At 49.7% G+C, this 27,992-nt stretch overlaps 1 protein-coding gene across 2 annotated transcripts in view; it reads right to left on the bottom strand.

Moving 5' to 3' along the window:
- Nucleotides 1-4,438: 4,438 nt before the first annotated feature.
- Gsn (gelsolin) overlaps nt 4,439-27,992 on the bottom strand; it is a 52,075-nt gene continuing 28,521 nt past the window's right edge. For both annotated transcript variants that reach the window (XM_029471225.1, XM_021156709.2), the window contains 15 exons: nt 27,824-27,978; nt 22,107-22,268; nt 19,781-19,930; nt 18,952-19,041; nt 17,454-17,586; nt 16,324-16,412; nt 15,956-16,171; nt 13,578-13,711; nt 10,902-10,992; nt 9,673-9,843; nt 8,990-9,164; nt 7,953-8,077; nt 7,676-7,753; nt 5,729-5,789; nt 4,439-4,838 (listed from right to left, as the gene is read on the bottom strand). In XM_029471225.1, coding sequence (XP_029327085.1) covers nt 4,669-4,838; nt 5,729-5,789; nt 7,676-7,753; nt 7,953-8,077; nt 8,990-9,164; nt 9,673-9,843; nt 10,902-10,992; nt 13,578-13,711; nt 15,956-16,171; nt 16,324-16,412; nt 17,454-17,586; nt 18,952-19,041; nt 19,781-19,930; nt 22,107-22,268; nt 27,824-27,978 — 2,000 coding nt within the window. In that variant the 3' untranslated portion in view covers nt 4,439-4,668. The remainder of the gene's footprint in view (nt 4,839-5,728; nt 5,790-7,675; nt 7,754-7,952; nt 8,078-8,989; nt 9,165-9,672; nt 9,844-10,901; nt 10,993-13,577; nt 13,712-15,955; nt 16,172-16,323; nt 16,413-17,453; nt 17,587-18,951; nt 19,042-19,780; nt 19,931-22,106; nt 22,269-27,823; nt 27,979-27,992) is intronic.

Raw genomic sequence — 27,992 nt, 5'->3', positions numbered from 1 at the left:
TCAAGCCCATCCGGTGCAGATGGGTCAAACAAACGCAGAACAGACAGGAACTTGTCTTAACTGAAAACATGACTTTTAACCTGCAAGATATACTTTTTCTGTTTTGGTCTCCCAATAACTGGCAAGGTATATTGTCCTTGTTCCTGTTTTGTCTCACACTCGCTTGGCAGTTTCGGGGGATGGGGGGCAGGCTTCGTAGAAGCAAGCAAGCAATTAGACAGATGCCGTACTGGTTAGCAGGAGGGGGTTCCACACCAGCATGCAGCTTAACATGTAAAGATAAGTTAGCTGGGACATCCTGCCGTTGGGATTCTAAAACAGAGTTAGGTAATTGTCCAAGGGATTCTCTATCAAGATGAACCTGAAATGGCCTCAGCAAGAACACAAGATGGAGGAGCATCTGCACTGCCTTGCTTGTCACAAAAGGCAGCCCACAATCAGTTGCAACTCAGTTCTAGAAGATCCAACACTCTGCCTTCCTCGAGAACCAGGGACACATATGGTGCACATATATACATGCAGGAAAATACCCCTGAAAATACAAGTAAATAGATCCTTACTATGGAAATCAAACCCGTTGGGAGTTACCATACACCACAAAGTTGTAGGAGGTCTACTGTTAAATTTTTAGCTTTAGCGTCTGGTTCCGCCCCAAAGTCAATAAAATTGCCATCCACTGCTCCCATTTGCCTCCTTCTTCCTTGGAATCCCTGCAGTGTTGCCAGGGATCTCACTGAGAGCGTTCATTCAGGAGAGGAGAAATTTACCCAGCAACCAGATGTATCTCTCTGACCTGTGACCTCACCAGGAATGGTGTGAGGACTCTTGAGAACTGAATAGTGGACTTGGAAGCAGCTCATCCTCTCTCTCCCAGGAAAACATTCTACAAACAAAGACTCTGCCTTTCCCTAAGCTTGCCCTTGCATAGCTGAGAGCCAAAATGCCTGTAGACATTTTGCTATCACACTAAAAGCCAAGAGAGACCGTGGAAAACTTAAACATAGCAGCTCCAGTCTGACACCAAGGCCCATAGACTCGGGACTCACAGAGAGATCCTGAGGCCATTTGATTTGGGCTGGTTCTCTATCACATATAGTCTAACACATCCTATCTGACCCAGCACAGGGCAGGTTTTCTCCCATGATGCACTAGAATCTGTACATGTAATTTTCTACCATTTAGCAGGAGTCCTACATTGGGTTAAGCCAGAACCACAGATTTCCAAGGGGTAAGCTGGCTTTGTCCAGAGCAGCCTCCCACCTCCCTGTAGGGAAAGCCTTGTTGTATGATGCTGTCCCTGGGGAGGGGGGAAAAAAACCCTGCTCACCTAGATAGAGAGCCAACTGTAGAACAAAGTTAGGATACAACTGAAAACCAATTTGATGAACCAAATGGGTTTACTGGGGTCACTTACAGGATCGGAATGGCTCAGAGGCAGCTGTATCACCAAAGCCCACCACAGCACGGGGGACAACTCACAGACACTGGGAACCTGGAACTCACAGAGCTGACAGCTCAATAGGCTCAGGGATGTCTGTTCCAGGCCCTTCAGTCATTCTGAGCTGCTTTTAGGCAGTCTGGCTTTTCTGAGGGTGTCTCTCGGTGTCCTCAACAGCTTATATAAACTTGGGAAGGGAGAGCCCTAGCAGATATGGTCAGTTTCAGAGACTTCCTGAAGCTTGTGTGTTGTCTACTTCTGGCCTGAGCTTCACCAGTTTCCCTCCAAGATGAAATGTTTTATCTCTGTGGGAAAAAAAAAATTGCTCACAAGCTCTAGGAACAGACTTCTGTTCTGCTATGCATTTTCAGCATGTTACACTTAGCAGGTCAATTGCTTTGACTCCTGAGAGCTGCCCTTTGGAGATAGGCAAGGCAGGCATAAAGTCAAGTGCAAGTTCCTTGGCACAGTGCTCAAGGTTCCTTGCCTACTGCTCAGCTTTGAAGTCTGGCACTCCCAAGCTGCTCTGGCCACATATCTAACCCTGAGTGCACCAGTCTCTTCACAGAACCCCACCTTTGTTTTTGCTACACCCTGCTTGTAATCATGATCTGCCTCCACACCTAAACCATCGCCTCTTCCACCTGGAAAATTCCTCCTCTGTTGCCCTCTGGCAATGACTCAGACTCTCTCCTCCTCTGTTTCCCTCAACACTGGCAATGACTCAGAATCTCTGGAGAAAGGACCCCAAGGGAATCTTACTTCTAAAGAACTCCCTGGACAGTTTCAGGGCCCAGCCAGAGCTGGAAACAATGGTGTAAACACACACAACTCTCTCAGGCTTCCTATCATACAAACCTTACCCTGGGCTCTTCTACTCTACAGTTCACATACAGAAGCCATTCCATAACTGGAGTGGCATGGACCAAGAGGAGGGAAGCCGGGAAGAAGAAACCAGGAGGAAGGAGGGGAGGGAACAGGCCTGCTCTTTAGTTCCTTGCACTGATCTGGCACCTCTGTGGAGAAGGGCTTTTGGGACAGTTCGTGGGAATGCCCAAGAGGGAGCTTTGATGCTGGTGCACCAGCAGAGATCCAGGCCTACAGGGACCACATTGAACACCAGAGGCTGCAAACAGAGGTATATCCAAGAGCATCTCAGGCTACAGCAGTTGCCAATGCAGAGATCTCACCAGAGTCCTGAGCAGCAGAATGAACAGAAGGGACCAGCTATAAAAGTTGGTACAGGTAGACATCACAGAACGTGGCTCTGTGATGATGCATGGTACCTACTTCCTACTCCAGGGAATGTACTTGGCTTTGAACTCTATGTCCACCACTGTTCTAAGGCTCTTATCCTGTCCAACAAAAATAAAAATGTTGGGATTGGTCTGGAGAGATGGCTCAGCTGTTAAAGAGAACGAGATGCTCTTCAGAAACACCCAGGTTAGATTCCCAGCACCCACAGGGCTCACAAGTGCCTGCAACTGCAGTTCCAGGAGACCCAGTGCCTTTTTCTCACCTGCTCAGATGCACACTGCATATCCATATATGTAGGTAAATTACACATACACAATTTTAAATTGTTTTTAAAGTTTGGGTACAGGTAGCAATAACAACTTATATCACATTATATTTCTGTAATATTACTGAATTATACACCTGAAAGTGACTAAAATTAAATCCTGTCATATACAGCTTGGTATATAAAAAACCAGACAAATTAAAAAAAAAAAAAACTGGACATGGTGGCACATACCTAGAATCTCAGCTTTGAGGGAGGCTGAAGAGATTTGCAATTCAAATCAAATCTGGACAACTTAGTGAAACCCTTTCTCAAAACCAAATAGACCAGATTCTGGAGAGGGAGACAAAGCTGCTCAGAAGGGAAAGGAGCTTTTGGCTCAAGCTCGGTGGCCTGCGTTGGTCTCTAGAACCCACTAGTGGCAGGAGGAAAGATGGGACTCCTCAAAGCTGTCCTCTGACCTCTACATACACACCCGCACACACACACACACACACACACACACACAATGCATACATGCGCGCATGCGTGCTCGGGGGCATACAGAAAGAGAGAGACAGAGACAGAGACAGAGACAGAGACAGAGACAGAGACAGAGACAGACAGAGAGACAGAGAGAAACAGAGAGAGGCAGAGAGAGAGACAGAGAACAGGTTAGGAATATAGCTCAATGGTAGAGAGCACTTGTCTAACTTGCACAGGATCTGGGGTTCAATTTTGAAAAAAGAAACAAAAACAGACCATTCCATCAAACTAAAACAAAATAAGACATTTCACCACTGATTGGCCCAGGCCTATCTAAAAGCTTTGCAAACTTTATTAGACTAGATGTTAAGAGATTTCCACTCAGCCTTCTCTCCCTCTTGGCCTCAATTAGGTCAGCCCTGCATCTTGCTTCAGTGGTTTCCTGTGCTCATTTGCTTTTGTCTGCTAGACACAAGCCAGGGCCATCTGGGGAAAGGGAACCTCAATTGAGCAATTGCCTCTATTAGGTGGCCTGTAGGCAAGTCAGTGTGGACACTTTCTCAATTATTGTTTGATGTGGGAGGCCCAGCCCACTAGAGAAGATGCCACCCTGGGCAGGTTGGGGAGCAAACCAAACAAACAGCGTTCTCCTATGGCCTCTTCTTCAGTTCCTGCCTCTAGGTTCCTCTCTTGAGTTCCTGACCCGACCTCCTTTCATGACAGGCTATAAGCTATAAGTTGGCACAAGCCATTTCCTCATCTAATTGCTTTTGGTCAGTGTGTTTATCACGGCAATGGAAAGCAGACCAGGATGCTCTGCAGTACGATCTATGCACAGCATTCCTCGGCGTGCCATCAGCTTTTCAAGGACCGAAATGCACACGCACGATGGATAAAAGTTCATCTGCTCGCCCACTGGCCCGTGGGAGGCGTCTGCCTGGGTCCCTCCGGATCACCAGGGTCATGAACAGGGAGGGTAGCCATGGAATTCAGAAAGCAGTGAGACACCTGGGGAGAACACACTTCAAAAGCTTTTATTGGCTTTAATTTCCAAAGTACAGACATTTGAAGCAATTCTGTAAAGACCCTGAGTTTCCACAGGGCTTGTTTTGGCTACTGTAAAAAACAAAAACAAAAACACTCGCACACACACCATAGTTTTCCTGCTTGCCATATGATGTCTTTGGGAGATGGACAACCCTCAAAGGCACTGATTGGTGACATTGATGGCTTTGGTCCTTACTCAGGCAGCCAGCTCAGCCAAGGCCCGGTCCAAAGGATCCACTGACCAGTAGTTGTCATCCCAGCCGAGGAACCAGCCCACGAAGGAAGGAGGCTCAAAGCCCTGCCTAACGACTGTGATGGGGGTCCTCCTGTCCCGATTTGCTGGATCTGTCTCGATGTACCGCTTAGCTGCGGACACACAAGAGGAAGGAAACGCAGGGACTCTCAGTGTGATCTCCTCAGGGAGAGAATAGCCCTACTGACCACCACCACTGAACACAGGCAAAGGCCCCATGTGAATTCCCTCCAACACAGAAAGAACAGAAACTTCTACTTAAATTCCTGCTTTGCAAAGTCCTCAGCCCTTGCCTGTGTGTATCATTTCCCCTCTGGTGATTAAGAGACATTAAATAAACTGCTCTTAAGACTCCCAGCCTCTAGATTAGATTTTGGGATACTGCTTTCCTACATGGGGCCCCTAACAAGGGAGTCCTTGGACACGCTGAGAATTAGACATGGCCTCTCCTCTTCCTTCCCCAGTAAGCCCTCGGGCACTCTGAAGGGACACACTGATCTCTTCATACCTGCTAGAGGTTAGACCTGGCACATCCCTCAGAGCCTCTCTAAGAGCGGGTATCTTCTGCTCCTTAAAGGTGATGAAGGTGAGATTCCCCCCATGCCTTCATCTCCCTTCCAAGTCCCCATGGCTTTACTTTGTACACACTTCCCACCTCAATGCCTCACCACAGGTTCTATCACCAGAGTAAATCAATCTGGGCTGAAGCTTCCAAAGTGAACCTTCCATCTTTATGAACGGATTGTCTCTGGTCATCACAACCAACTATTGGGATATCACCCCAACCAAGGCTCTAGAAGGTCAGGCTATGAGCAGAAAGCCCCCATCCCTATGGATGCTAACCCCTAGGAGAGCATCAGAAGCTGTTCCCACCAAGCCCCAGCCTTTATCTCATGCCCACCTCCCACCCTCACCTACAGCCAAAGACCCCACCCCCACTACTGCCTAAGACTCACCCCCACCCACAACCAGAGAGACCCCCCACCCCCACCCCAAGCCTCACCAGAAGTCAAGGCTTCTGTCTTTTCCTCTTCCTGGGAGTCTTTTCCAACCCAGACAAAGACCTGGAGTGAGATGTGAAATGAAAATCACGTGAGAGGTGCCGCGACAGTCACTGCCTCATGAAGAACAAGGGTGGAGGAGGGTCCTGGGTGCCAGCAAAAGACAAAACGCCACAACTAACAGCCGTCAAACAGCAACTAGAAGGGCATGGAACAAAGGCTGCAAAGCATCGGCCTACAAATGCATTTGCCATTAAGCTGTTGGCCTGTAATAGCACCGTCTGCAAATTTGGTTATCAATGATGGTCTAAAGAGTCTGGCTTTCCAGCCTCTCCAGAAACATGGGAGAATCTAGAAGCTGGGCCATCACCTTCACTGGGATGAAGCTGAAAGGGTAGGTCCAGTTTACCTCAGGCTACACCATTCCTCCTGTTTCCTCATCCCAGCCTGCACACCCACAGTCACTGCAATACAGCGGCAGCATTGGAAAGCCTTCTTTAAGAGCTCACGAGTCACACCTTTAAAAGTGTAGATTCACTCAACAGATGAGTGGACAGAGGTTCTTCATCACTCATCCAACAAATGCACTCGGGAAGGCTGCCCATCCTGGCATCTTGACTGACATGTGTCTAACTAAGGCTTGCGATGAAAAGCCTTAAGACACACACATAAAAACCCCTGCTGATTTCTACACACCATCTATTGTTTATATCTTTTTGTGTATGTACATGCGTGTATTTGTGCCACAGTGCACACATGGAGGTCAGAAGACAACCTTGGGTGTGGGTCCTCGCCTCACACTTTGTTTGATATGGGATCTTCTTGTTCATAGTGACGCAGCCAGACAAGCTGGCCCGTGAGCTCCTGGGGAGTGTCCTGCCTCTGATTTCCTCATTCCTCTCTTGCTCAGGAGTATGGTATCACAGACACACCCATCACTCTCGGCTTTTCCCTGGGTTCTGAAGACCTGAACTCTGATCCTCAGGCGTGTTTAGCAAGTACTTTATCCACTGGGCTATCTCCCCGCTCTTCTGCCATCTATTTTTGTTTTTTTATTTTGCTTCTTTCAAGAGAATCACATTCAAGAGCGACTGCCATATATCAATTGCAATTAATTTTATCAAACGCCTTAAATGAGAAAATGCCAGGCTCGAGTCAGGACTGGTCTGGTGTCCCTTTGACTTGTCTCAGGAACACAAGCACTTACCATTTTGCCTGGAAGATGGTGAAGCTAAAAAACACTGGCCGAGGACTGCCAAGGAGATGCATAAACAGGCAATGTCTCTGACCGCTTAGTCAATGATGACAGCCATATTGTTCAAACTGCAAACACTGAACTTCCCACTGAGCTGTCCCAAAGCTGCCCCATGGGAGAAAGACATGGGACTTTGTATTCAGACATTCTACAGCCTGGAGGATGCTGGGAACAGGCACTTGATAGAAGAGTTACTGAGTTAACACTCCCACGGGAATAGATCCAGACCGGGCAGAGGTCAACTTGATGCAGTCCTTCACTCCCAGCGTCCCCAGTACAGAGCACTATGCAGATGCCCAACTGACACTGGATGAATGAATGAATGTGAATGAATGTTGGCATCCCTTCTGGGGCCTCCACAGCAGCTACCCTAGCAGATGGCACTAGAGGGCTCAGAGCTGGGAAGTGACATTTTCAAGTCTCCAAATCACACTGGGCAGTTGGGCTATGTGACCTGGGTTTCTTTTCTAGGGTGCTGAGCAGATTTCAACGACCATGTATCTTGCCAGGCAGGTCCCACCAGTTCCATGCTACGGCTGTGGAAATGGAGTCTCAGGGAGAGGGTGTGGCTTGTAGCCATTCCAGGAAACACCTGATGTTGTCTCTTTTATGCCCTTCCCATGGTGACTCATCTTAGAACTAAGAGTCCAGCTTCTCCCTCTACCCAGGTCTTCTCCCTCTCTCCTTCACTCACCTGGTCCCAGGTGTCCAGGAGCATGACATCATCAGTAGCCAGGTCTTCCTGCATAAGCTCGCCAGGAACCTCTTCGATCTGGGAAGGGTCAAATGGGGGTCAAGGAAGAAACATCAGCCCCATTGGTTCCCAGAATGAGTTTAGAGAGAGATGGTCTACCTGCAGAGGCCCTTCCCCTTCCCTGGGCCATCAGACTTTCTCCAGGCTCTGAGGTTCACTGAGCCTTGGACCTGCCTCCTTCCCTAGGCACAAGCAGAGGTGTCACCTCCAGACTCACCACAAAGCGTCCGATCCTGTTGGAGCAGGCAAAGAGTCGAGGAGGATGGGCATCCATCTTCTTGTCCTTAAGCCTGGGGGATGTGCGGTAGGCAGTCTTCCCGCCCAGAGCCTCCCAGAAGGCATCTGTGAGGGGAGATCACCTTGGTTGCCAAGGGAAACCCTTGACCCATGAGCACATCTCACCAGACCCCAGACCAAACTGTGCTCAAAGCCAGCTGGCTGTTCTCCACTCTAAGATCCCAAGGGGCTCAAGATGGAAGAGAATGGAAAGAAAGGCCTGAGAGGGTAAGCAGGCAGAAAACACAGTGCAGAGACAAGAGCACTACAGAACGGGGCTAATTATCTCCTCTCAGAACATGAGTCAGTAGATGCCCAGAGACAGGACAGCAATTTACCTAAAACAGCCTGGGAATGGAAAAGCCAGGAGGCAAATCTGTTTTAAGTCCGATTTCCATGCTCTTTCTACAATACCTGCTGTCTACATGTGTTCTGCATTTTTATAGAAATGTATCACCATTAAAGATAAAACTTCATTGTGTCCACTCATTGGCTCCAGCTACAGTTCAAGTCCTCAAAAGCCACAGTGACCATCAGCCACCAAATTGGGACTGGGAGGTATAGAACACTCATCCTCAGAGATGTGTCTGCTGAATGGAGAGGCTGTATGCCCACACATGCGTGGACAGAGCATGAACAGACCAAGCTGTCCTTCACTGCTTCCGTGAGATACCAGGAAAAGGGGGAGGGTTCTGAGTATCAGCAGAAAAGAGGGCTGAGGGCTGAAGCAGGGTCTTCCTCTCTATAGATCTGAAGGTCCGGGACCTCTTTGACTCTGTCACTCATTGCTCTCACAAGACTTCCTGGGAAATGGTCAACAGCCCCTAAGGCCCCCTCGCACCATCCACACCAAGTTCCCCTTTCTTCAGGAGACAAGAGATTATCCATCGCTGACTATCACCCTCATTCCATCAACACCAGAGAAGGATGTGGAGATGGAGCTCCAGGCAGTGGGAATTGGTGGGTCCCCGCTCGCACCTGGCTCACTGCCTTCCTCCACCTGCACGTGCCGGGACCGAAGCACCTTCAGAAGCTCCTGGGCGCCGGTCTTCTCTGCCTCACTGGCTCCTGCGCCCACCCACAGGTAGGCAGCGGAGGAGGTTTTCAGCACAAAGGCGTCGTTGGAGTTCAGAGCACCAGACTTAGGCATCACCTGGAGGTGGAGTGGGACAGGCAGCACTCAACTAATCAGGGGCCAGAAAAAAACAACCCTGCCCCCTCCTTATAGCCAGGAGACCCTGCAGTGGGACAAACTTCTTCCCTGCAGAGATGGAGAGCACAGAGTTTGGAGTCTGAGGGGGTCTGGCTAATTCCCATGTTTCTTGGATGCATTGTGGTGAGGGAGAAGTCTCCAGAATTTGGGGCTGCCTTAGCAAAAGTTGTATGTTCAAAACAAAGGAAGTGATAGAGGAATTCACAGCACCAAGACCACAGTGTCTACTGGAACGGAATCACACATGGTGTCCTGGCTGCACAGAGTGAGTTCTAGGGAAGGGAGTGTGGGAAAGCGTGTGAGGAATCCTGGAGGGGTAAGGGGCTGCCAGGGAGGAAGCTCTGGTGCATCTGCCTCCTCCTCCCACCCAGGCCACTGGAGGGCAACCCACTGGGCCCAGAGGACTTGAGGAGGGCAGACCGGCCCGTGTTCTGGAACCTGGCGTTACCTCCACAGCCCTGGTGGCTCCAGAGCTGCTGGCTCGCACTTGGAAGAGGCGGATACTGGCAGGAGCTGTCTGCCCACCGTCTCGGGAGGTGCCGCCCTTGTAGATGATCATGGGCTTCCCACCAAACAAGCTCATGAGGTGTGCAGGCTCTTTGCCTTGGACCACTCGGCTCTGGCAGTGAGAAAGGAAAGAGTCAGCTTTTCTTTTTCTTTGTAATGGTCCTGGACCATTCCTCCAGGAAGGCCACCGCACTGTGCCTGACTATGGTTGGGGGCACCATGCAGGGAACAACATCAATCATAGTCTGCAGCACCACAGTACTGAGAAGAGAAAGTTGGAGATGATGTCACTGCCCAGGCCCCCTGGGTGCTGTTTTCCCACCATCCATCCCTGTGAAGCCTTGCCTTACAGCCCCTGAGTCCGGTCCAAGAACCAGGGAAGTCCAAGTTTATAAACATGACCTTAAAAGGAAGGACGGAGTGCTTGAGTACATTCTTTCAGAATGCTGAGGTCAGTCCCAGACACATGAAAGCGTGAGGGAATGCAAAGAGCCTTTTGGGTCTGGAGGCACCACTGAACCCCGTATGGCCCCAACTCCCAAATTTCCCCTGTCCCTAGCCTGTCTTCTTACTTAGATCTAAACACAGCACATAGATTTCCTTGTCCTAAATGTGCCCTGCAGGGATGAACTGTATCATCCCCTGGTGGACAACCAAGGGAGGGTATGGAGACACTGCCCTATAAGGCACTTCTATATATCTGGATGCAGACATTAAGTCTAGTGCATAGGGGCCGTGCATAAACGTTTATTGCATGGGTAGGTGAGTAGATAGACAGATGGATAGATGAATGGGTGGGTAAGTGGATGAATGGATGGATGGATGGATGGATGATGGATAGATGAATGGGTGGATGAATGATGAATGGATGGATGGATAAGTAAACAGGTGGATAGATGGATGGGTGGATAGATGGATGGGTAGATGGATGGATGGATGGATGGATGGATGGATGGATGGATGGATGGATGATGGATAGATGGATGGGTGGATGGATGGATAAGTGGACAGGTGGATAGATGGATGGGTGGATGGATGGATGGATGGATGGGTGGATGGATGGATGGATGGATAGATGGATGACGGATGAATGGATGGATAATCAAGAAGCTAAATGAGCAAACAGATGAGGTCCCGACTGAAGCCATAAGAGGCAATACTCTGGCTCACCTGGACAGGAGTCCCTCCCAGCTCCTCATCCAGCTGGGCAGTCAGGATGGCAGAAGCAGCAACCTCATCCTGGGTAGACTGGGCACCCTGCCTAGAAGAGGGAGAAAGACTCAGCTCTAGTTTCCATAGTTCCTAGTTTATGGGCCTCTTTCTTGCTCTGAGCTCTAGTAACCCATGAAGCTGCTTGTTGTAGGGATGGCCTGGGATGGAGAAGTGCAGGGACCGTGGGGAGAGCCAGAGACAGCAGCTTTGTCAACCTGCCTACTCCTAGCTCAGGTACACTGGGAAGATTCCCTGTCCTAAATGTGCCTGAGGAACTCCCTGGGTCCTCTGATAGACATACAGAGAGCGTACTGAGACGCAGATGCACAAAAGTGGTCGGGGCATTTGCTGGTATACAAAGACGGGTCAGAAACAGCTGGCATGATGTGTGCCATCTGTGAGGAAAGACACCAGTTAATTACCCTCATGGGGACATGTGAAAAGGACTCCTGGATGTGTGCTGTGTGTGGTAACTTCCCTGAGAGGGAGAGTTAGGGAGACTCAAGGTCCTCCCACCTCAGCTTCTTGCCAAAGCTGGGCCTTATAGTATTGTCCCTGGCACACACCATATGTCAAAAGGCCTCCTAAGAATTTTGAATTGTATGTTGAACTTAGTGATACAGGACTGCAGTTTCAGCTACCTGGGGAATTAAGGGAGGAGGATTGCAAGTTCAAGGCCTGCATGGGCAAATTAGTGGGGCTCTGTCTCAAAATAAAACGTAAAAAATGGTATCACTGGCAGTGGCTTGCCTAGCATATGCTAGGCTCTGGGTTCAAACTCCAGCATCCCCATGTCCCTGCAATAACGATATCTGTATTTAGCTTTTAAGTGCTGATGCTCTCAGCCAGACAGCAGTGGTACACTCCTTTAGTGACAGCCCTTGGGAAGTGAAGGCATGTGGATCTCTGTGAGTTCAGGCAACCTGGTTTACAGAGTGAGTTCAAGGACAGCCAGGGCTACACTGAAAAACCCTGTCTCGCTCAAAAAACTGAAACAAACAAACAAAAAAAAAAACAAGATAAACAAGCAAACAAAAAGCAGATGCTTTTAAAAATATGGGATTGCCAGACAGTCTGTGCACATGATTCCTGAGTACCACTCTTCAGGCGCTACGGTCATAAAGGAAAGCGGTAACCTGTGTCACAATCCCAGAAGGCTTAGGAGACCCCTCGGAGTCCTAAGCCTGAGAGATGTCCCATGGGATCTTGGGTTAGGGCCTGGGCCAGGAAAGACTGAGGAATGCAGATCTGGTGAGACAGAGTAGACACAGACAGATGCACAGCACTGCATCAGCCGGCCCACAGCTGCCTGGGCTGTGAAAGGAAGCAGGCGGGGCAGAACTTATGTGAGAACTGACCAGGGTTTCTTGATTTGGTTTCTTTTGTGGATTTTTTTTCAACTCTTCAGTAGGTCTAAAATTATTTCAAAATGAAACTTCAATGGAGAAGAAATATGACAACTATTATTCAGACAAAAATCTGAGACTGTCTAGTACCAGGGTCACCAGTATGTTATTGTTTATCTTTCAGTACTAGGGGAGGGACCCAGAGCCGCCAGCATGCACACAAGCGTTCTGCCACTGAGCCATACCCTGACCCCAAATGCAAACTTAAAGTCAAAAAAAAAAAAAAAAAAAAAACCACTTTATAAACTATCCATGAGTTTTAACAACACAATCTGCTTAGGTGGATCCAGGGAAACAGGGACTCCTGCATGTAGCTGGCAGGAATACAGGGATATGAAAGGCCCAGGCACTAGCCAGGGAAACTGGAGCTATCTATCAAAATGACTGACAGGTCCATTGACTGGCAGTCCACTCCTGGGAACTCATCATAGAGATTTCTCTAAACACCCACCTGTTGGTTAACAGTCACTAACGCTGATGAGACAGCGGACTAGCACCCAAGCATGCATGGGTGTGGGAGCTTGTCAGTAAACCACGGTACAGCAACCCGAAGGGATGGCATGGCTGTTAGACACACACCCACACCAGGAAGAGCTGTAAATTTCCAGGAAGGTAATAGACAAAAGGCCAGCTACAGGGCACTACGCTTAGTGTGCGCTTACATTATACATCCTTCCAGTAATCATGCAAAAAGGATAAATAAAAATTGCCAAACTGATCACGAGGAAAGGGTGGGGCTTGGCAGGTGAGTCACAGGTGTAACGAAAAGTACAGAATGACACCTTTGGGCTTTGCTTTGGATCTGGAGCAATGTGATTCTATGTTCTGCTGTAAAACAATTATTTAAATAATTGATATAATTAATAATTATAATTTAAATAATTATTATAATTTAAATAATTATAATTGATATATATATATGTATATATCACATATTTCTGTAGTATAGGATAATCTATAATTATTACAACAGAAGCCTCTGGAAAGATAAATTAGTATTAGCACTTGGCACTGCCTGGCAAGAGCTGCTGGATTGGTGTGTCTCTGTCCCTAAGTTGGGCATGACAAGAAGTTCAGGGTTGTGACTCTGCTTGAGAACGGGCCCCAGCAGGGTATGGCTGTCCAAGCTCAGGCCTCTATACTCCAGACTCCCTTTGTCAGCATATTCAGGCACAGCATATTCATGGCTCCGCACACTCCCCACTTAGACTCAGCCCAGGCTCCTCACCAGTTGTAGATGATCTGTCCCTGGCGGCCACCGTGGCGGTAGTTGTACAGAATGATGTAGCTGTCGCCTCCATAGAACTGCCCATATGTGGCAGGGTCCACTGGCACCTTGTTGGAACCTTCAATTCTCCAGATCTGCAGAGGCAGAGCTGAGGTCAGACACTGCAGTGTGCCCTGTCACCCTGGGCAAGCTGGGACCCCAGTATAGTGGACAGTGTGGAGAACAGGACAAGTTTTTCATGGGAACGCGGTGCCATCCAGGCCCAAGCAAAGTTAAATAAAGTTAAATAATTTGCCCGGCGCTCAGAGCCCTTGAGAGGCACAGCAGGATATGATCGCAGAGTTCCTGCTGTGCCTCTTCCCACCATGTCTGACCAGATGATCTGTTCTTCCCCCTGAAAAGCCCCTCAAGACAGCTCTAGATTAGAAGATTGAGCCAAGCCTGAGTCAAACCTAAGCCATGCCCCTTGAGAGGTCATATGACTTCTGATGGCCCCTCTCAGAGCCTCGGCTTTCTCACCTGAAAAGTGATGGTGACAACAGCTGTAAATAGTGTCAAGCCTTCCATTCTAGTCATGAAGATGCCAAGACGCCCCTACCACAAGCTAGCTCTAATAGGCCCAACTGCCATGAACAGGATCGGCATTATATCACCAGTATTTCCACTCTCCCTATGGATTTTATAGGTCACTTTATTCACCGGGGCCATAGTTGGGTGGGCTCATAATGACCCCCCTCTGCAGGCGGATCTGTACAAACAGCGCTAGCAACCAGTCATCGGGAGGCCCTCCAGTGACACCTAGTGGTCAAGTGGAGGCACTGAGCCCGCAGCGTGGAGTCTTGGAGGTGAGGGCTCAAACCCCATTTTACAAAGAGCATGTGAGGCTCAGAGATTTTGAGTAAATGGCCAGGCTCAACTCTCTGTCTACCAAATGCTTTCGCTGCCTCCTCTGCACACTGGCCAGTAGTATGGAGAGAACAGCACCTACGACAGTAATGGTGACTATGCCTCTCAAGGGAACAGTGGACGCTGGCCTGGAATGGACTCTGGGCCCCAAGCATCTATGAGCACACCTCCACCTCTCCACCTGCACCCTGTCTCCCCACTCCCGGGTGTTTCATCTCTCCCCTAACCGATCACGATGACCCCCCACTCCCAGATGTTCCAGCTCATGTTTCTACCTCTTACCTATTTTTATGGCGGGCCTTTAAAGCACAGAACCAAATCTGTCATACATCTACTAAAACCAAAAGAAAACCCAAGCTATTTTATTACTGCCGTACCCCATGCGCTGCACTCATGGTCCCTCCTGAGAATACTGCTGGCACCATGCTCCTCAAAAGGCAGGTCCTGCCTGGAATGTGTCCCTACTCCCTCGCAGCAAACTCCCACTCCTACTGTAATAGCCAATCCCAGCCACCCCATTCCCACTGCCTTCCCTGTGTTCCCACAAAATCCCAGAGGTTCTCTTCAGCTCCGGGAACAACAGATTTCAAGACTCTACTGTGGCTGTGGTCACCTCCCTCCCCACCCAGACACTCCTAGGGAGGAAGATGGAGTCTGGGAGCCTGGCACACAGTAGGTACTCAGGGAATGTTGATTGCTAAAAATCAAACAAACAAAAAAAAAGTGGAAGTGTAGAATCTCATGTACCACAGACTGTGGTGAAAACTTGGGAGAAACACCCTCGGGGGGGGGGGGTAGAGGGTTGGGTGTGAGCTATAGCAGGTAGAAAGACAGGGAAGGGAGGCATCTAGCCAAAGCCAGCCCAGGCACAGTGACACTGTAACAAGTACTTAGAAACTGCTTTTTGTTAGAAAGCACTGGCTCACAGGGTAACTGAAGCCAGGAGAACACAGAATTCTCCATCTTGTTAAGGTCTGCATCACTTGCTCAGCTCTGCTTATAGACACGTTACTTCAAGAGGAGTCTCGAAGACCTATCTCATCTGCCTTTGCTCCTTCAAGGCTAAAGGCACACAGATAAGTCATTGTCCTGAACCTGTGCTCACTCTTGAGGGGCTCGTTGCCTCCAGTGATGGGGAATATCCAAGAGAACAGGGCACACCCTGGAGTCAAACTGGCCTCGCTTTGCAGACTAGATATCAGATGATTAACCATGCCATGCTTGGCCCAAGACTGCTTATTCATACACACCTCTAGCCCCAACTCTCCCTATATCTAAACCCAAAGCTCAAGTCAGTGCTGTGAAGATGGACTTGGGGGAGGGCTTAGGGCCCCTTTTCTTGTTCTCCCCAGTTTGGCTACATTGATATAGCCTCAATCTGCCCTTCTCCCATCCTTTAGCTGGTGTTAACGGGGCCGGCGACTGAGCCTGGGCTGTGGAATCCTTTGCTGTAGAACTGTGGTTGTGATTACCTGTTTCTGGCCAGTTCCATCATCATCCATGCCGTGTTGAGCGGCCATGGCGGTGGAGGTGTGCAGCGTAGCAGCATCGAAAGGCACGCGCTCCACGTTGGCAATGTGGCTGGAGAGGTAACCCAGGCCGGGGCCGTCTGTCTGGTCTGGGTCCCGCCAGTTCTTGAAGAACTGCTTAAAGAGAGGGGTCTCACCGCCCTCTGGGAGAACTGAAACCTGGGAAGGGAAGAGAGGCTTAGGATGTGGCCACGCTGCCTAGCAGGGGTCTTAGGGAGCCTCAGGTGCTGGTTGGTCCCTGAGGAGGATGGGGGACCCTCTCCATCCCTCACCCCCACTGAACATGCCTCTCCCTGACATGAGAACCTCACCTGGGTCTGCCTGGGGTACTGCATCTTGGAGATGAAGTCAGAGGCTGTTTTGAGGGCAGCCTTCCGTTCTTCCATGTTGGCCTGCTTGCCTGCCAGAAATCAGAATAACAATGTAAGGCTAGTAGCCAGAGGTCCCTGGAAAGGGGTAGCCAGTCCACCTCCCTAATCTCCTTACATTTAGACAATAGCCAGAGAGCACCACCCCTAATCCCTGAGGGTTCCTAGCTCCAAGAGACACTCCTGGCCAATAACAGCAACCATGGTAACCACTGTGGTCAATTTACTGAATACAGATTCGGCACCAGAACTCTCAGATTATTCCATTTAATCCACACAACAGCCTTAAATCACGAAAGTCATGGCTGATTTGTGCCCTCTCATATATAAGGAAACAGGATCTCAGAGAGATCGTAGGAAATTAGCCAGCCGCGTCGGTACAGACACCCAGGCTGCACACTTAACACAGAAGCCTCTTTCCAAGGCAAGGTGATCCTGCCTATCCACAGCCTGGCCTCTGTTCCTCTGTTCCTCTGTTGAGAGCCTTTAAGAGTCAGGTGAGGCCCTGGCCAGTCCATGCCCACATCCCTCAGACAGACAGCCCAGCCTCAAGGAGCCTCTCAAGTTCTTGCTGTCCCTATTCACTTCCCTCCCTCCCATCTTCCCAGCATCAGTGTCAGAGGAAGCACTGGGGATCTTCTCAGACATCTCTGGGCTCTCACAGGAGCCACCCATTCATAAGGACTTCCCTGGTGACTCCTGGTGCAATCTCCTTCACAAAAGGCCCTGATACCCAGCAGAGAGTTCCAAGTCTTATAATAACATATTGTTTAACCCCATTCAGCATGCTGGGGCTCAGGAAGCACAGAGCTCAATCTACACACACACACACACACACACTATATGGTATCCATTAACTTCTTGGAGGACTGATCTTGTCACACAATTGGCAAACACTCATTTGAGCCCAAACAGGGACTCGGGCCCAGCAAGGGCCTAAGATCACACAGTGAATCAGCTGCAAAATGAGACATTGATTCAGGATCCCACGTGCCTTCATTGTCCCAGCAGCCTCTGTTCCCCCTGGGACTGAGTTTCTAGAAACCTGTGGTGACCTAGGACCCACCCCATACCTTTCCAAACAAAGATTTTCCCATCTCTGCCATGGTCCAGGATGAAGCAGTCCTCAGATCTCAGGGCGCCCTGGGCGAAGGGGTTCTCATCAGCCACGAGGGAGACTGACATGCTACCTGCACCGTTGGAGACCTGTGGGGACAGAGAAGGGGGCATGTGAGCACCAGAGGCAGGCAGGGGCGCAGATCAACGTCCATGCCCACCAGCTCTGCAGCACACTCAGGCTCTTCCACCTCGCATGTATCACGGATGCTACTGCACCTAGAATAGGAAGGAGGGTAAGTGGAAGGAAGGGAGGAGGAACTTGAGGCCAAGCATGTAGCTCACAGTCGGTCAAGTGCTGGCCTAGCATGCATGAAGCCTGGGGTTCTATTCTCCTAGCATCACATAAACCAGGGGTCGAGGTGCACACCCTAGAACTCAGGAGGTAGAGGCAGGAGATCAGAATTTTAGCCTTAGCTATGTAGAAAGTTGAAGGTCAGCCCAGGATATGTGAGACCTTGTCTTAGTAAAAGTGTGGGGGCTCGGACAAGATGTAGAGTTTGCTGGGAAGCTTTTGAAATCATGAATAACGGAAAGAAAAATGTCAACCGGCAAACATGGTGTGCCAGCCTGGACCATGCTTGGGACGAACTTGGGAGAACCAGAATCATGCCTAGAATTGGTGGGCAGCATTGGCCACTCTCAGGCTCTTAGCTGACAATGTGCCTGCTTACTTACGTTAGGCTAAGGCGAAGCTGAATGGGGGTTATGCTCTATCTGCAATATTCCTATAAATCTAAGAAATTCCAGTATAAAGAATTCATTTGACTTAGAAACAAGAGATGTCCCACTAGCAAAGATTTCATAAGACCGCTTTGGGTAAGCAGGGACCTCTGAGTCCCCAGGGCGGGAGATTCAAGAGCTGGGGACTGACATATAGCAAAGTCCATGAGCATCATCCCAGATTCTATAATGACAGGGGCGGGGCAAGGGCTGGCACCTGCCTGGTGTGCACAAGCCATGGCCCAACATGGACCCCAGCAATGAGAAGGAGACCCAAAGTATACACAAGGAAGACATTGTCCCTCGCCTGGCTCTGCAGTGTCCTGTTTTCCTAAGGCACTCTCTCATCCCCAGTGTCCCGGCGCAGACTCCCAGAAACCCTACCAACATTTTTGCAAAGTTGACCCTCTGGCTGGGCACAGTGGTGCTGATCTGCAACCCCAGGACTTAGAGGGCTGAGACATGAGGATCAAAGCTAGCCTGAGCTGTACAGTAAGATGAGATCCCATCAAACAGATAACAGTAACAAAACCCACACACCTAACCCAAGCAAACCAAAACACCAACAAAGGTTGTTTCTATTTTGCAGGGAAGGGGTGGTACGGATGGACTCAGCATCACCTCTTATTCTCCGGCATCAGTTCCCCAGTCAGGACAGCTGAGGAGAGCAGAGCCTCCTGCCACCCAGCCTGACCCTGTGTGTAGTATGGGTGACACTACTCCGGGGCTCACCTTGTAGAGCTTGGCCAGCCTTCGGTTGGCTGCATCTTCCTTGGCTGTGTCCTCGGTACCTTCAGGCAAAGCTGGCTTGGGGCCCAGCACCTAGGGGAGGTTGTCAATGGGGTGGAAGAGAATCCATGAGCATGGAGGTTTCTGGGGTCAGGCTTCATAGACAGCCATGCCCATGTCCCAGATGCAACCTGCCTGGCCCTGACATCTTGAATCTACTCCTTCTGAGAAAGAGCTCTCATCAAGTACCAGCCATCCTTCCCTCCCTGTGCCCTGCCCCCAGGCTGGACTTTTCCTTCAGTCGTCTGCTTTGATTCTGAGCTAAACACAATTGACAAACACCTTCTAGCCAGATCTGGAAAGGATCTTACCACTCAGACAGGCTCACTGGTCTACGCTGCTTCCCGGAGGCTGTCAGAATTGGGACCTCAGCAGTCACCACGACAGAGCTCATGTCCGCTCTGCTCCATCCCAGATACTATCCCTAGTGTCTGGATCTTTCCCCCACATAAAACCCCTTTGCAAAAATTCGGAACTAGGTGTCCCCAGCAAATAGTAGCAAGGTGGCTCAGAGCAGAGACTTTGGCTCTTCCATTTCCTGGGTAGCCTTGCGTGTCTCTGTTGGCAGATTCTCAAAGCATTGTAGCCTAGCTGATAATCCATCCGCTAACTGAAGGAGCCATAAATAAACAGGCATGTCAGAGGAGGCCACTGACAGCTGGGTCTCAATTGTTTCAGCTAGTCCTCAAGAGTTGCTGGGAGGACCTCTTTCTTAGCCTGCTTCTTGGTCGTAGCCTGCCCCCTGCCCACCCTGCCCGGACCCCACAGACACCTGCAGCATGGCTTCTGGCTCTCCTCCCTCTTCAGACACATGTACTTGAGCACGGCCACTCCTCTCGTTGTCCCGGATGCCCTTGGACACCTGTGTGGCCTTCAGCCTTTCAAATTTGTTGCTGCCAGAGCCACACCACTGATAGATATTCTGTAAGAAGACAGAGATCCCAGGAAGTCAGGGTCCAGCCTCTGCACAAGCCTGCCTGGCAGAATGGCAATATGCAGCCTGTGGCTATGTACAAGCTCCCCTTGGCCTGCGCTTGCCCAGGTGAGGGCTGGCAGAGGGCACACACGTCACCCAAGGGCAATGGAGTGATTTGCATTTGAGGATACTGATTGTACAATGACGTCTAGAGTGCTGGCCTCTATGGCTTGCATATAACTTGTTCCTCTAAAGATCATGTTAAAGTTTGATGGCAATTTGGCAGTGATGGAGAAAAAGGCCTACATTGGCTGCTAGGATTAACATTTTTCAGGGGTTCAGTTTTTCCTACTACAGAGCAGATCACCTCTGTATCTCAACTGTTTTACACACAGACATTTGCCTGTCTACACTGGCCACTTTATAAACCACCCAGTCAGTCTCCAAACAGTGCTGCCAGATCTCCCCCTCCCCAAACCCTGAGACTACGTCAATTTTTACTTACAAGTTATATCATCTCTGCGCATCTGTTACAGAGACCCCTGCTGGTGGAAAGCAAAACTGCAAGCACTATTTGTCTACAGCGTCCACAGCATTTCTGACCTACACCTTGCCTGTGCGCTAGTTATTTTTATCATCAACTTGACACAACTGCCAAATTGCCATCAAACTTTAACATGATCTTTAGAGGAACAAGTTATATGCAAGCCATAGAATTTCTTGGCAAGAGGGAACCTCAACAGGGAAATTGCCCAAATCAGACTGGCCTGTGGCCATGTCTGTGAATGACTGTCTTGATTGGTCACTGATGTGGAGGACCCAGCCCACTGTGGGCAGTAACCTCCCTAGGCAGGCAGGTAAGCAGCATGCCTCCATGGTTTCTGCTTCAGTTCCTACTTGAGTCCCCGCCCTGATTCCCTTCAGTGATGGAGTGTGATATGGAAGTGTCAGAGTGTTCAGAACAGCCCAAACCAGAAACCACCCAAGTGCCCATCAACAGCAGGAATAATGAAGTATCTAAGTCCCTGTAGAGTTGAGTGAGTGCCCACAATATGGAGGAATCTCAGATATGCAAGATGAAGAATTCAGTATAAGAGAGGAAGGTCTCCTGCACATAATTTCATAAATGTGCAAAAAAGAACAACAACAACAAAAACAAAAACAAAAATAAAACCCTGAGTCTATCCAACTGAGAGTTCCAGTGGCTGCCCCTCAGGGCAGAGAGCCTGGGAGGAACAACTCATGCTTTGCAGAGAGCTGTGATGCGTCCTTTCTGGATCTACAGTTAAAAGGTGGGCAGGTACATTCACTGGGTGAAACACAGAACAGCAGTTGGGATTATAGCACAGCTTGCCATGTCACTTCAACAAGAAACTATGCTGAGGCTGAACAGGCAGCTCAGCAGTTAAGAGCACTGCCTGCTCCTGCAGAGGACCTGGGTTTGACCCCCAGCACCCACACAGAAGCTCACAACCATCTGTAACTCCAGTCCCAGAGGAGCCAAGTCACTCTTCTGGCCTCTGTAGGTACCAGGTATACCTGGCACACAAATGAATATGCACCCCCAAACACCTTTAAACATTCCACAGGCTCATGTGCACAGAGGTTTTAGGGTGCAGTGTCTGGCTGTGACCATCAGCATGTTTGTGCTCGTGCAGGGCTATGAGGCAAGACTGTAGGAAGCATCACCACTAACCTGTAAGTAGGCCTGGGATGTGTACCACGGGCATCATCACATGCTAGCCTCATAGGCAATCAATGATGCTTATGTCAATGTGGGTCCATCCAAGTCTATGGGTGGAGCACTCACTGTAGGGTTAGTATCCATGGTGATCAAGAATCTACAGTCGTGCACACAACTGCCATGTGCTTAGAAGTGAGTGTCTATATTCTTAAAGGTATATAACTGTGCATGTCAGATATCGGGGGGGGGGGCTGCATTTCAAGAACTCTGTGTAAACGGTGGGAATCCGAGGCCCATGCATACATGTGTGACATGAGTCTATGCGTGGGAATCTAGAACCAAACTTAGCCATTCTAGATCTGTCTGCATGACACATCCAGTGTCTGGTCTCCATCCCCCAAGTGTTCATGCACCCCTTCACAAGTGTTTTCCCCTTCCCAGAGTCAGACCTGGCCAAGTTCACCACAGTGGCCTTGGAAAAGGGCAGGCAAGACTCACGTTTCCCAGGTCCAGAATGAAGCAGTCGCCATTGTTGAAACTGTCCCAGGACACAGGTACCTCAGTGGCACGGACTACACGGCGTCCTTTGACCTGGAAGAGCCTCTGTACCACCACCTCATTGGGTACCACGTGTTTGAATCCAGATGCCACACCTCCTTTCTGTCAGGTGAAGGAGACAGTGTTAGTCCAGGGGAGGAGATCTGGTGAAGTAGACGCAGAGGGTCACAGGACTGAGGGGAAGAGACTTCTAGCCGGTGGATAGATGCTCAGCTCAACCAGGACTTTCACTGTTACGATGTCTGATACCGAGACATTCTTTTCTGAAGTTCAGGAAAAATAAATAACATCTACCAAAACCACATGGCTAAGATTCCCTACACATTACATCCCTCTGAACCTTACACGGCACCTAAAAGATCCCGAGAGCCACTTCCTGGATCAAAGGACCGCAAACATATCTCTCTCAAAACCAGCATTCCCCAAAGGGCACGTTGTGGCATGCTACACGGATAACCTTCAGGGAAAGGGATCCATCATCCAAGTGTAGGGGATGTTCCTACTCACGGACCCTGACTGTTACACAACAAACATGGACATACCAAAGGTTCCTATGGTAAACACCCACGCTTACCCTGTTTCACACAGTCTCTCCCTAGCTCACCACTCTTCCACCTCACCCCATTGCAAGACATTCATTAGTTCAGTGGGAAGCCAAAGGAAGCTGTCTGGGATGTCTCCAGCTTCAGATACTCAACATCCCTCCACCTTATACTCATTGTGCCCATCCTGACCAAAGCCCAGAGACGTGAAGTGATTTCTTCAGGCGTGCTCAGCAAGCCTGTGGCACACCTCAAGACCTCCAGCCTTGCTGTCTGCGGTGGGTCCCGTACATCTCCCTGTTCCACACACCATGGAGGTGGGAGTTCAGAGGCTTCTATAGGTTCTCAGACCACCCCAGCCAGGACCCTATCAGCCCACCTCCTTGCACTGACCCTAGCCTTACAACCTTGATGGTGTAGGCAGAGGCAGCTCCTGTAAGGCACAGTAACAGTAAATGGAATAGACGTGTTTGCCACACGATCATACCCACTACACCACACATTCCACATGTATCTCACAGGTGAGGGGAGAAGAGCCCACACATGATGGGCCTCGCTCAAGCTCTCACAGTGGGACGGGTGGCGCTGGGATCAAACCCCGGTGCGTCTGAATCTGAAAAATTATGTCATTCTTCCTGATATCAGATCTTAGGCCCAGGAACAAGCAGTTTCAAGTTTCTGGGGACTGGAGCGCCCTCTGGTGTCCCTTCTTGGTGTGGACGTAAAGTCTTTTGCCCATCACCAGGCAGAGCTGTGGTGCCACTGGGTGGAATGACCTCATTGTGGGGCAAGGCTACACCCGCGGCTTCCATCCTGTCTTGGAAAGTCCACAAGTCAGTAGCAAGCCAGGAACTTTTCCCATCACAGAAAGAATAAATCTGAGGCCAGATGGCCATGGTGCCTGAGACCCAGAATGATGTGAGGGCTGGAGGAGGGCAAGGGCCGAGGCAGTTGCTGGGGACGAGGTGAGGGGCAGACACTGGGCAGTATACCCTAGCACTCTGTGCTTCCTCCACAGTCATCCACAGGACTCCAGGGCCACATGAATGAGCAGCGGTAAGGCTGGCACCCATTATCCATGCAGGACTCACAACAGCCACTGAGATAGGAACTGTCATGGCATCAACTCCTAGCTGGTGAGCCTGAGAGTCCTGATGCGTGCTCCTTGTGCTGCTGACTCAGGGAATGACACTTGGAGAGATGCACATACACATACACACACATACACATACACATTCATATAAATAAATATATATATATATTATAGATATACATGTACATATGCACATACATATATACACATACACACATACATACACATACTACACACACATATACACATACATATATACATATATATATATATATATATATACTCACATACACACACATACATAGATACATACACCTACCCCCACACACATATATACACATGTATATGTACATACACACAGACACACACACATAATAAATAAAGCTAGTTCTTAGAAGACACCAGTGAATCTACAAGGGAAAGGATGGGAATCTGTAGAGTTTTTTTCTATTACTTTTTTGGTTGGTTGGTTGTTTTGTTTTGTTTGTTTTTTCGAGACAGGGTTTCTCTGTGTAGCTCTGGCTATCCTGGAACTCACTTTGTAGACCAGGCTGGCCTCAAACTCAGAAATCCACCTGCCTCTGCCTCCCAAGTGCTGGGATTAAAGGTGTGTGCCACCACCACCCAGCATTCTATTACTTTTTTAAACTTTTTTTTTTGAGGGATTGATTGTTGCTGTCTAATCTAATTTTTGGGTGAGGCAGGAAGAGATCAAATTCTTTGAACAAAATTCTCCAGAGTGAGCTGTTTAACGAGCCATTCCCTGAATTTAAGACATAGTGATGAGAGGAGGTTTGTGAAAGAACCAGAGTGACCAACACCATTTGGTCTGCGCCTACAGGGGTGGGGTCCCAGCTCTTCACTTCAGAGCTGCTTCTTATTCTTGGCGAATGTATATCAAGCTTGACATAGCTAGGGAGATATGGGAGCAGGGCACTAAAATTTCCACAAAAAAAGATAAAAAGTCAAACTATGTTCCATAACTAAAAAACTCCTTGGCGAGGCTGGAGCCGTGCATCTTCTAGCTCAGAGCCCTTTTCTAAGCAAAGGTCCCAGCAGATGTCTGGTTTCTAACTGTCTCAAAGTCCAGGGCTCCCGGGACTCATGGGCCCAGCTTCCCTTTGAGCAAAGGACTTAAGATAACCCAGCCTTTGGGGGGGGGGAGGCTACTATCAGGGCTCTGGGTGAAGGTGAAGAGTAGGCCAGGTGATGAGAGATTGGAACCCTTCCCACCCCACCCTGGACAGTGACTTAGGAATGACCGGGGTAACAATAACTGTTGCTCTCCCTGGTGGCTCTGTGTCCCCTCTCTGCCCCTTCTCTGACTCGGAGACAGAAGTGGTTCCCAGGAGGAGGCTTTCATGGAAACAAGTCTTGTGTGACAAACCTGGCTCCTTCGCATCTATAATAGATGAGGGTGGGGAGGCTGAGAACCTTGGTCCGGGCCTGCCAAGTGCGGGGGCGGCCTGAGGACCGAAGAGGAGGCAAACAGGGCTGGCTGTGGGCCTCCTCTGTCCTCCAGGGGCCAGTTTCCTTCATGACTGAAGGCTCAAATCTGAACCCTGGCTGGGATCTACCTCTCAAGTGGTCCTCAGAGCATGGTCCGGAACATTCCTGAAATCCCCTTGATGTGGGAGCAGCTAGGCAGACATGCAGGTTATAAGCCCCACAGGGCTAAGATGGAAGAGGGTCAGGGACTCTTGAAACATCCACTCTGGGCTGGCTCTGAGCTGGGTTAGACCCTTCATGCTTGAGTCTGAATTTCCTTTGAATGACTCTCTAGATGTGTGACCCTGAGTGAGTGCTTAGCACCCCTGCACCACACTTTCCTCAGCTACACAATGGGGTCAGTACTGGCCAGTACCTCACAGTCTGACATGAACTGAGTACAGTGAGGAGCACATTCCATGGAAGGCACGTGATGTAAGAACATCCTACTAGCTTGCAGGTTCATTCCACAGGACCTCAGCCTTCCCATCTATGAAATGGGACTGTTGCCAGCACCCTAACAGCAATGGTGAGAATGAAACAGGATCCCATAGAAAAGCCTAATGTATCAAACCTACCACTTCAAACCTGGGTGCCCATAGCCTGCTCTGCAACGTTCTCTGGCCAGGTAATCTGCCCTTGTGTTCATGACAACTGTCACATTTATATTTGCTCACCTTTCCCCATAGCAACGGGTAACTGAGGCAGATGGATGGCCCTAATCTCCGTGAGAGCTGACTATGTGAATCCTGTGGGCCCCCCTTCCTTCCTTCTTGTCTTCAGTGGATCGGCTCTCTGAAGACTGCCAGTACTCTCAAATCCTTAGACAGGAAGGGATCTGCCTCGCCTGGACCCCGATGCCCAGTGCAGGGCCTGACAGAATGAGGGCGAGGCTGGGCTAGAACACAACTTCCACCACTTAGAGTTATGTGACTCTTCTGAGCCTCGGGTCTCCTCCCAGGGTTACCTTGGGGATAAAACAAGGTCACATACACTCCCAGTACCGTCTGCAGCATGACAGCCACAAGTGGGAGTGATACAGGTCCGTTTTCTTTCCCTCGTTCCTTCATATATATGTGTATGTACAAGCCCGGGTGCATGTGCATGCATGTGCAGGTGTCTGTGCGTGCGTGTGGGTGCACACAAGTGCGTATATGTACACACACACACGGTGTGTATATAATGGGGCCTCAGACACAGTATCTAGCAGAGGATCACCTTGAATTCCTGATCTTCTGCCTCCTTAATTCTGGGTTCAAAAGTGTGTGCCACTGTGCCCAACTTGATCTAGGAGCTTGAAGCCATCTGCTAAGTGAACAACGGATAGAAAGACTACACAGGTCTTTCTGCAGCCCAGAGCTCAGCTTCTCATCTCTCCTTCCTCAGGGTTGCAAGGACCCCAGACAACAGCAGGAGGAGGGAATAGAGCTGCCCAGCTGGGTGGCAGCAGCTGCTCGGCCGTGGTAACCCAGCAAAGGCAGCCCAGCCCCACCCAGCCTAGGCTGCTGGTCCAGGACACACCAAGTCTCACAGGTACACTCCATCACTCAATCCCTGCCCTTCACCTGGGAAAGAGGGAGTCACATCTGCACTGACAAAGAGGACTCTGAAGCCCAGAGAGGGACAATGGCATAGACAGGGTATGTGTCCTCCTTAGAACCGGGTCATGGGAGACAGGGTCGCTTACTGGGAACAACACTGAGAGTCAGGCAGGTGATGTGGGTTCTGGTCTTGGCCTCTGTATTAACTCACCCTGTGTCCCTAGTCCAACTGATCAATCTCTCTGTACTTTAGTTGCCTCAGCCCCAATAAAATGAGAGATCAGGACTCATCTTGTTCCTAAACTTGTAATCCCCTCTCTACCCTACACATAGAGCCAAGCTTCATCACTATTCAGCTTCTCTTGAGCCGTGGGACACTGCCCAGCTACCTCTTCAGCAGAGCCTCTCCCTCGTCCTGTAGGGCAGGTATAACTGGCTCTCCAGCAACCAGAGAGGAAAGGCAGGCTCTGGGTATCATGGGGCTGTCTAGAGGTTACACAGTATATTGGGGAACAGTTTCCTGGGTCCCCAGCTTGAATTTGCTCTGGCTGAAAGCTTAGGAAAAAACAAAACAAAACATGGTACAGATTTGTAAAAGTCCAAGAGGAAAATGTGGAGGAGGGGGCATCAGGAAGAGAGATGTGAATGAAAGGGCCTGTCAAATACTCATCACAGGGCCCTCGGCCAACAAAGCCTCAACAAGGACCGGGTGTAGGATCTCAGGATCGGGACTTGGCACACACCCTGGGCCAATGTGAGAAGGCCTCCTGGGCGCTCACTCTGATGCTGTGAATTGTCTACCAGGCTGTAGAGAATCTTTTCATCGTAAGATAAAGAGTCAAAAGCTCAGGGCAGGAGTTTGGTGCATCCAAGACCATGATGGTAAGGACCCAGGGTTCCTGGCTGCTAGGCTCCAAAGCTTAACACTTGGCCTGTCTGTCCATCTCTCTGCAAGGCTGAAAGACTATGAACCATGCCATTGACCCAACCCACCTTGTACTTAAGTCCAGACTTGAAGTAGCCGGAGAAGGTGGACGACTCAAAGCCCTGAACCTCACGGTGCTGTACAGCCCGGCCGTTCAGGTAGTCATCCAGTTGCACAGTAAAGATGGCAGCAGCCCCGCTCTCATCCTGGCTGCATTCATTGCCTAGGGAACATGAG

The sequence above is a fragment of the Mus caroli genome, chromosome 2 (genome assembly GCF_900094665.2).
Source record: "Mus caroli chromosome 2, CAROLI_EIJ_v1.1, whole genome shotgun sequence".
Classification (NCBI taxonomy): domain Eukaryota; kingdom Metazoa; phylum Chordata; class Mammalia; order Rodentia; family Muridae; genus Mus; species Mus caroli.
This window is presented reverse-complemented; position numbering and strand designations above follow the sequence as displayed.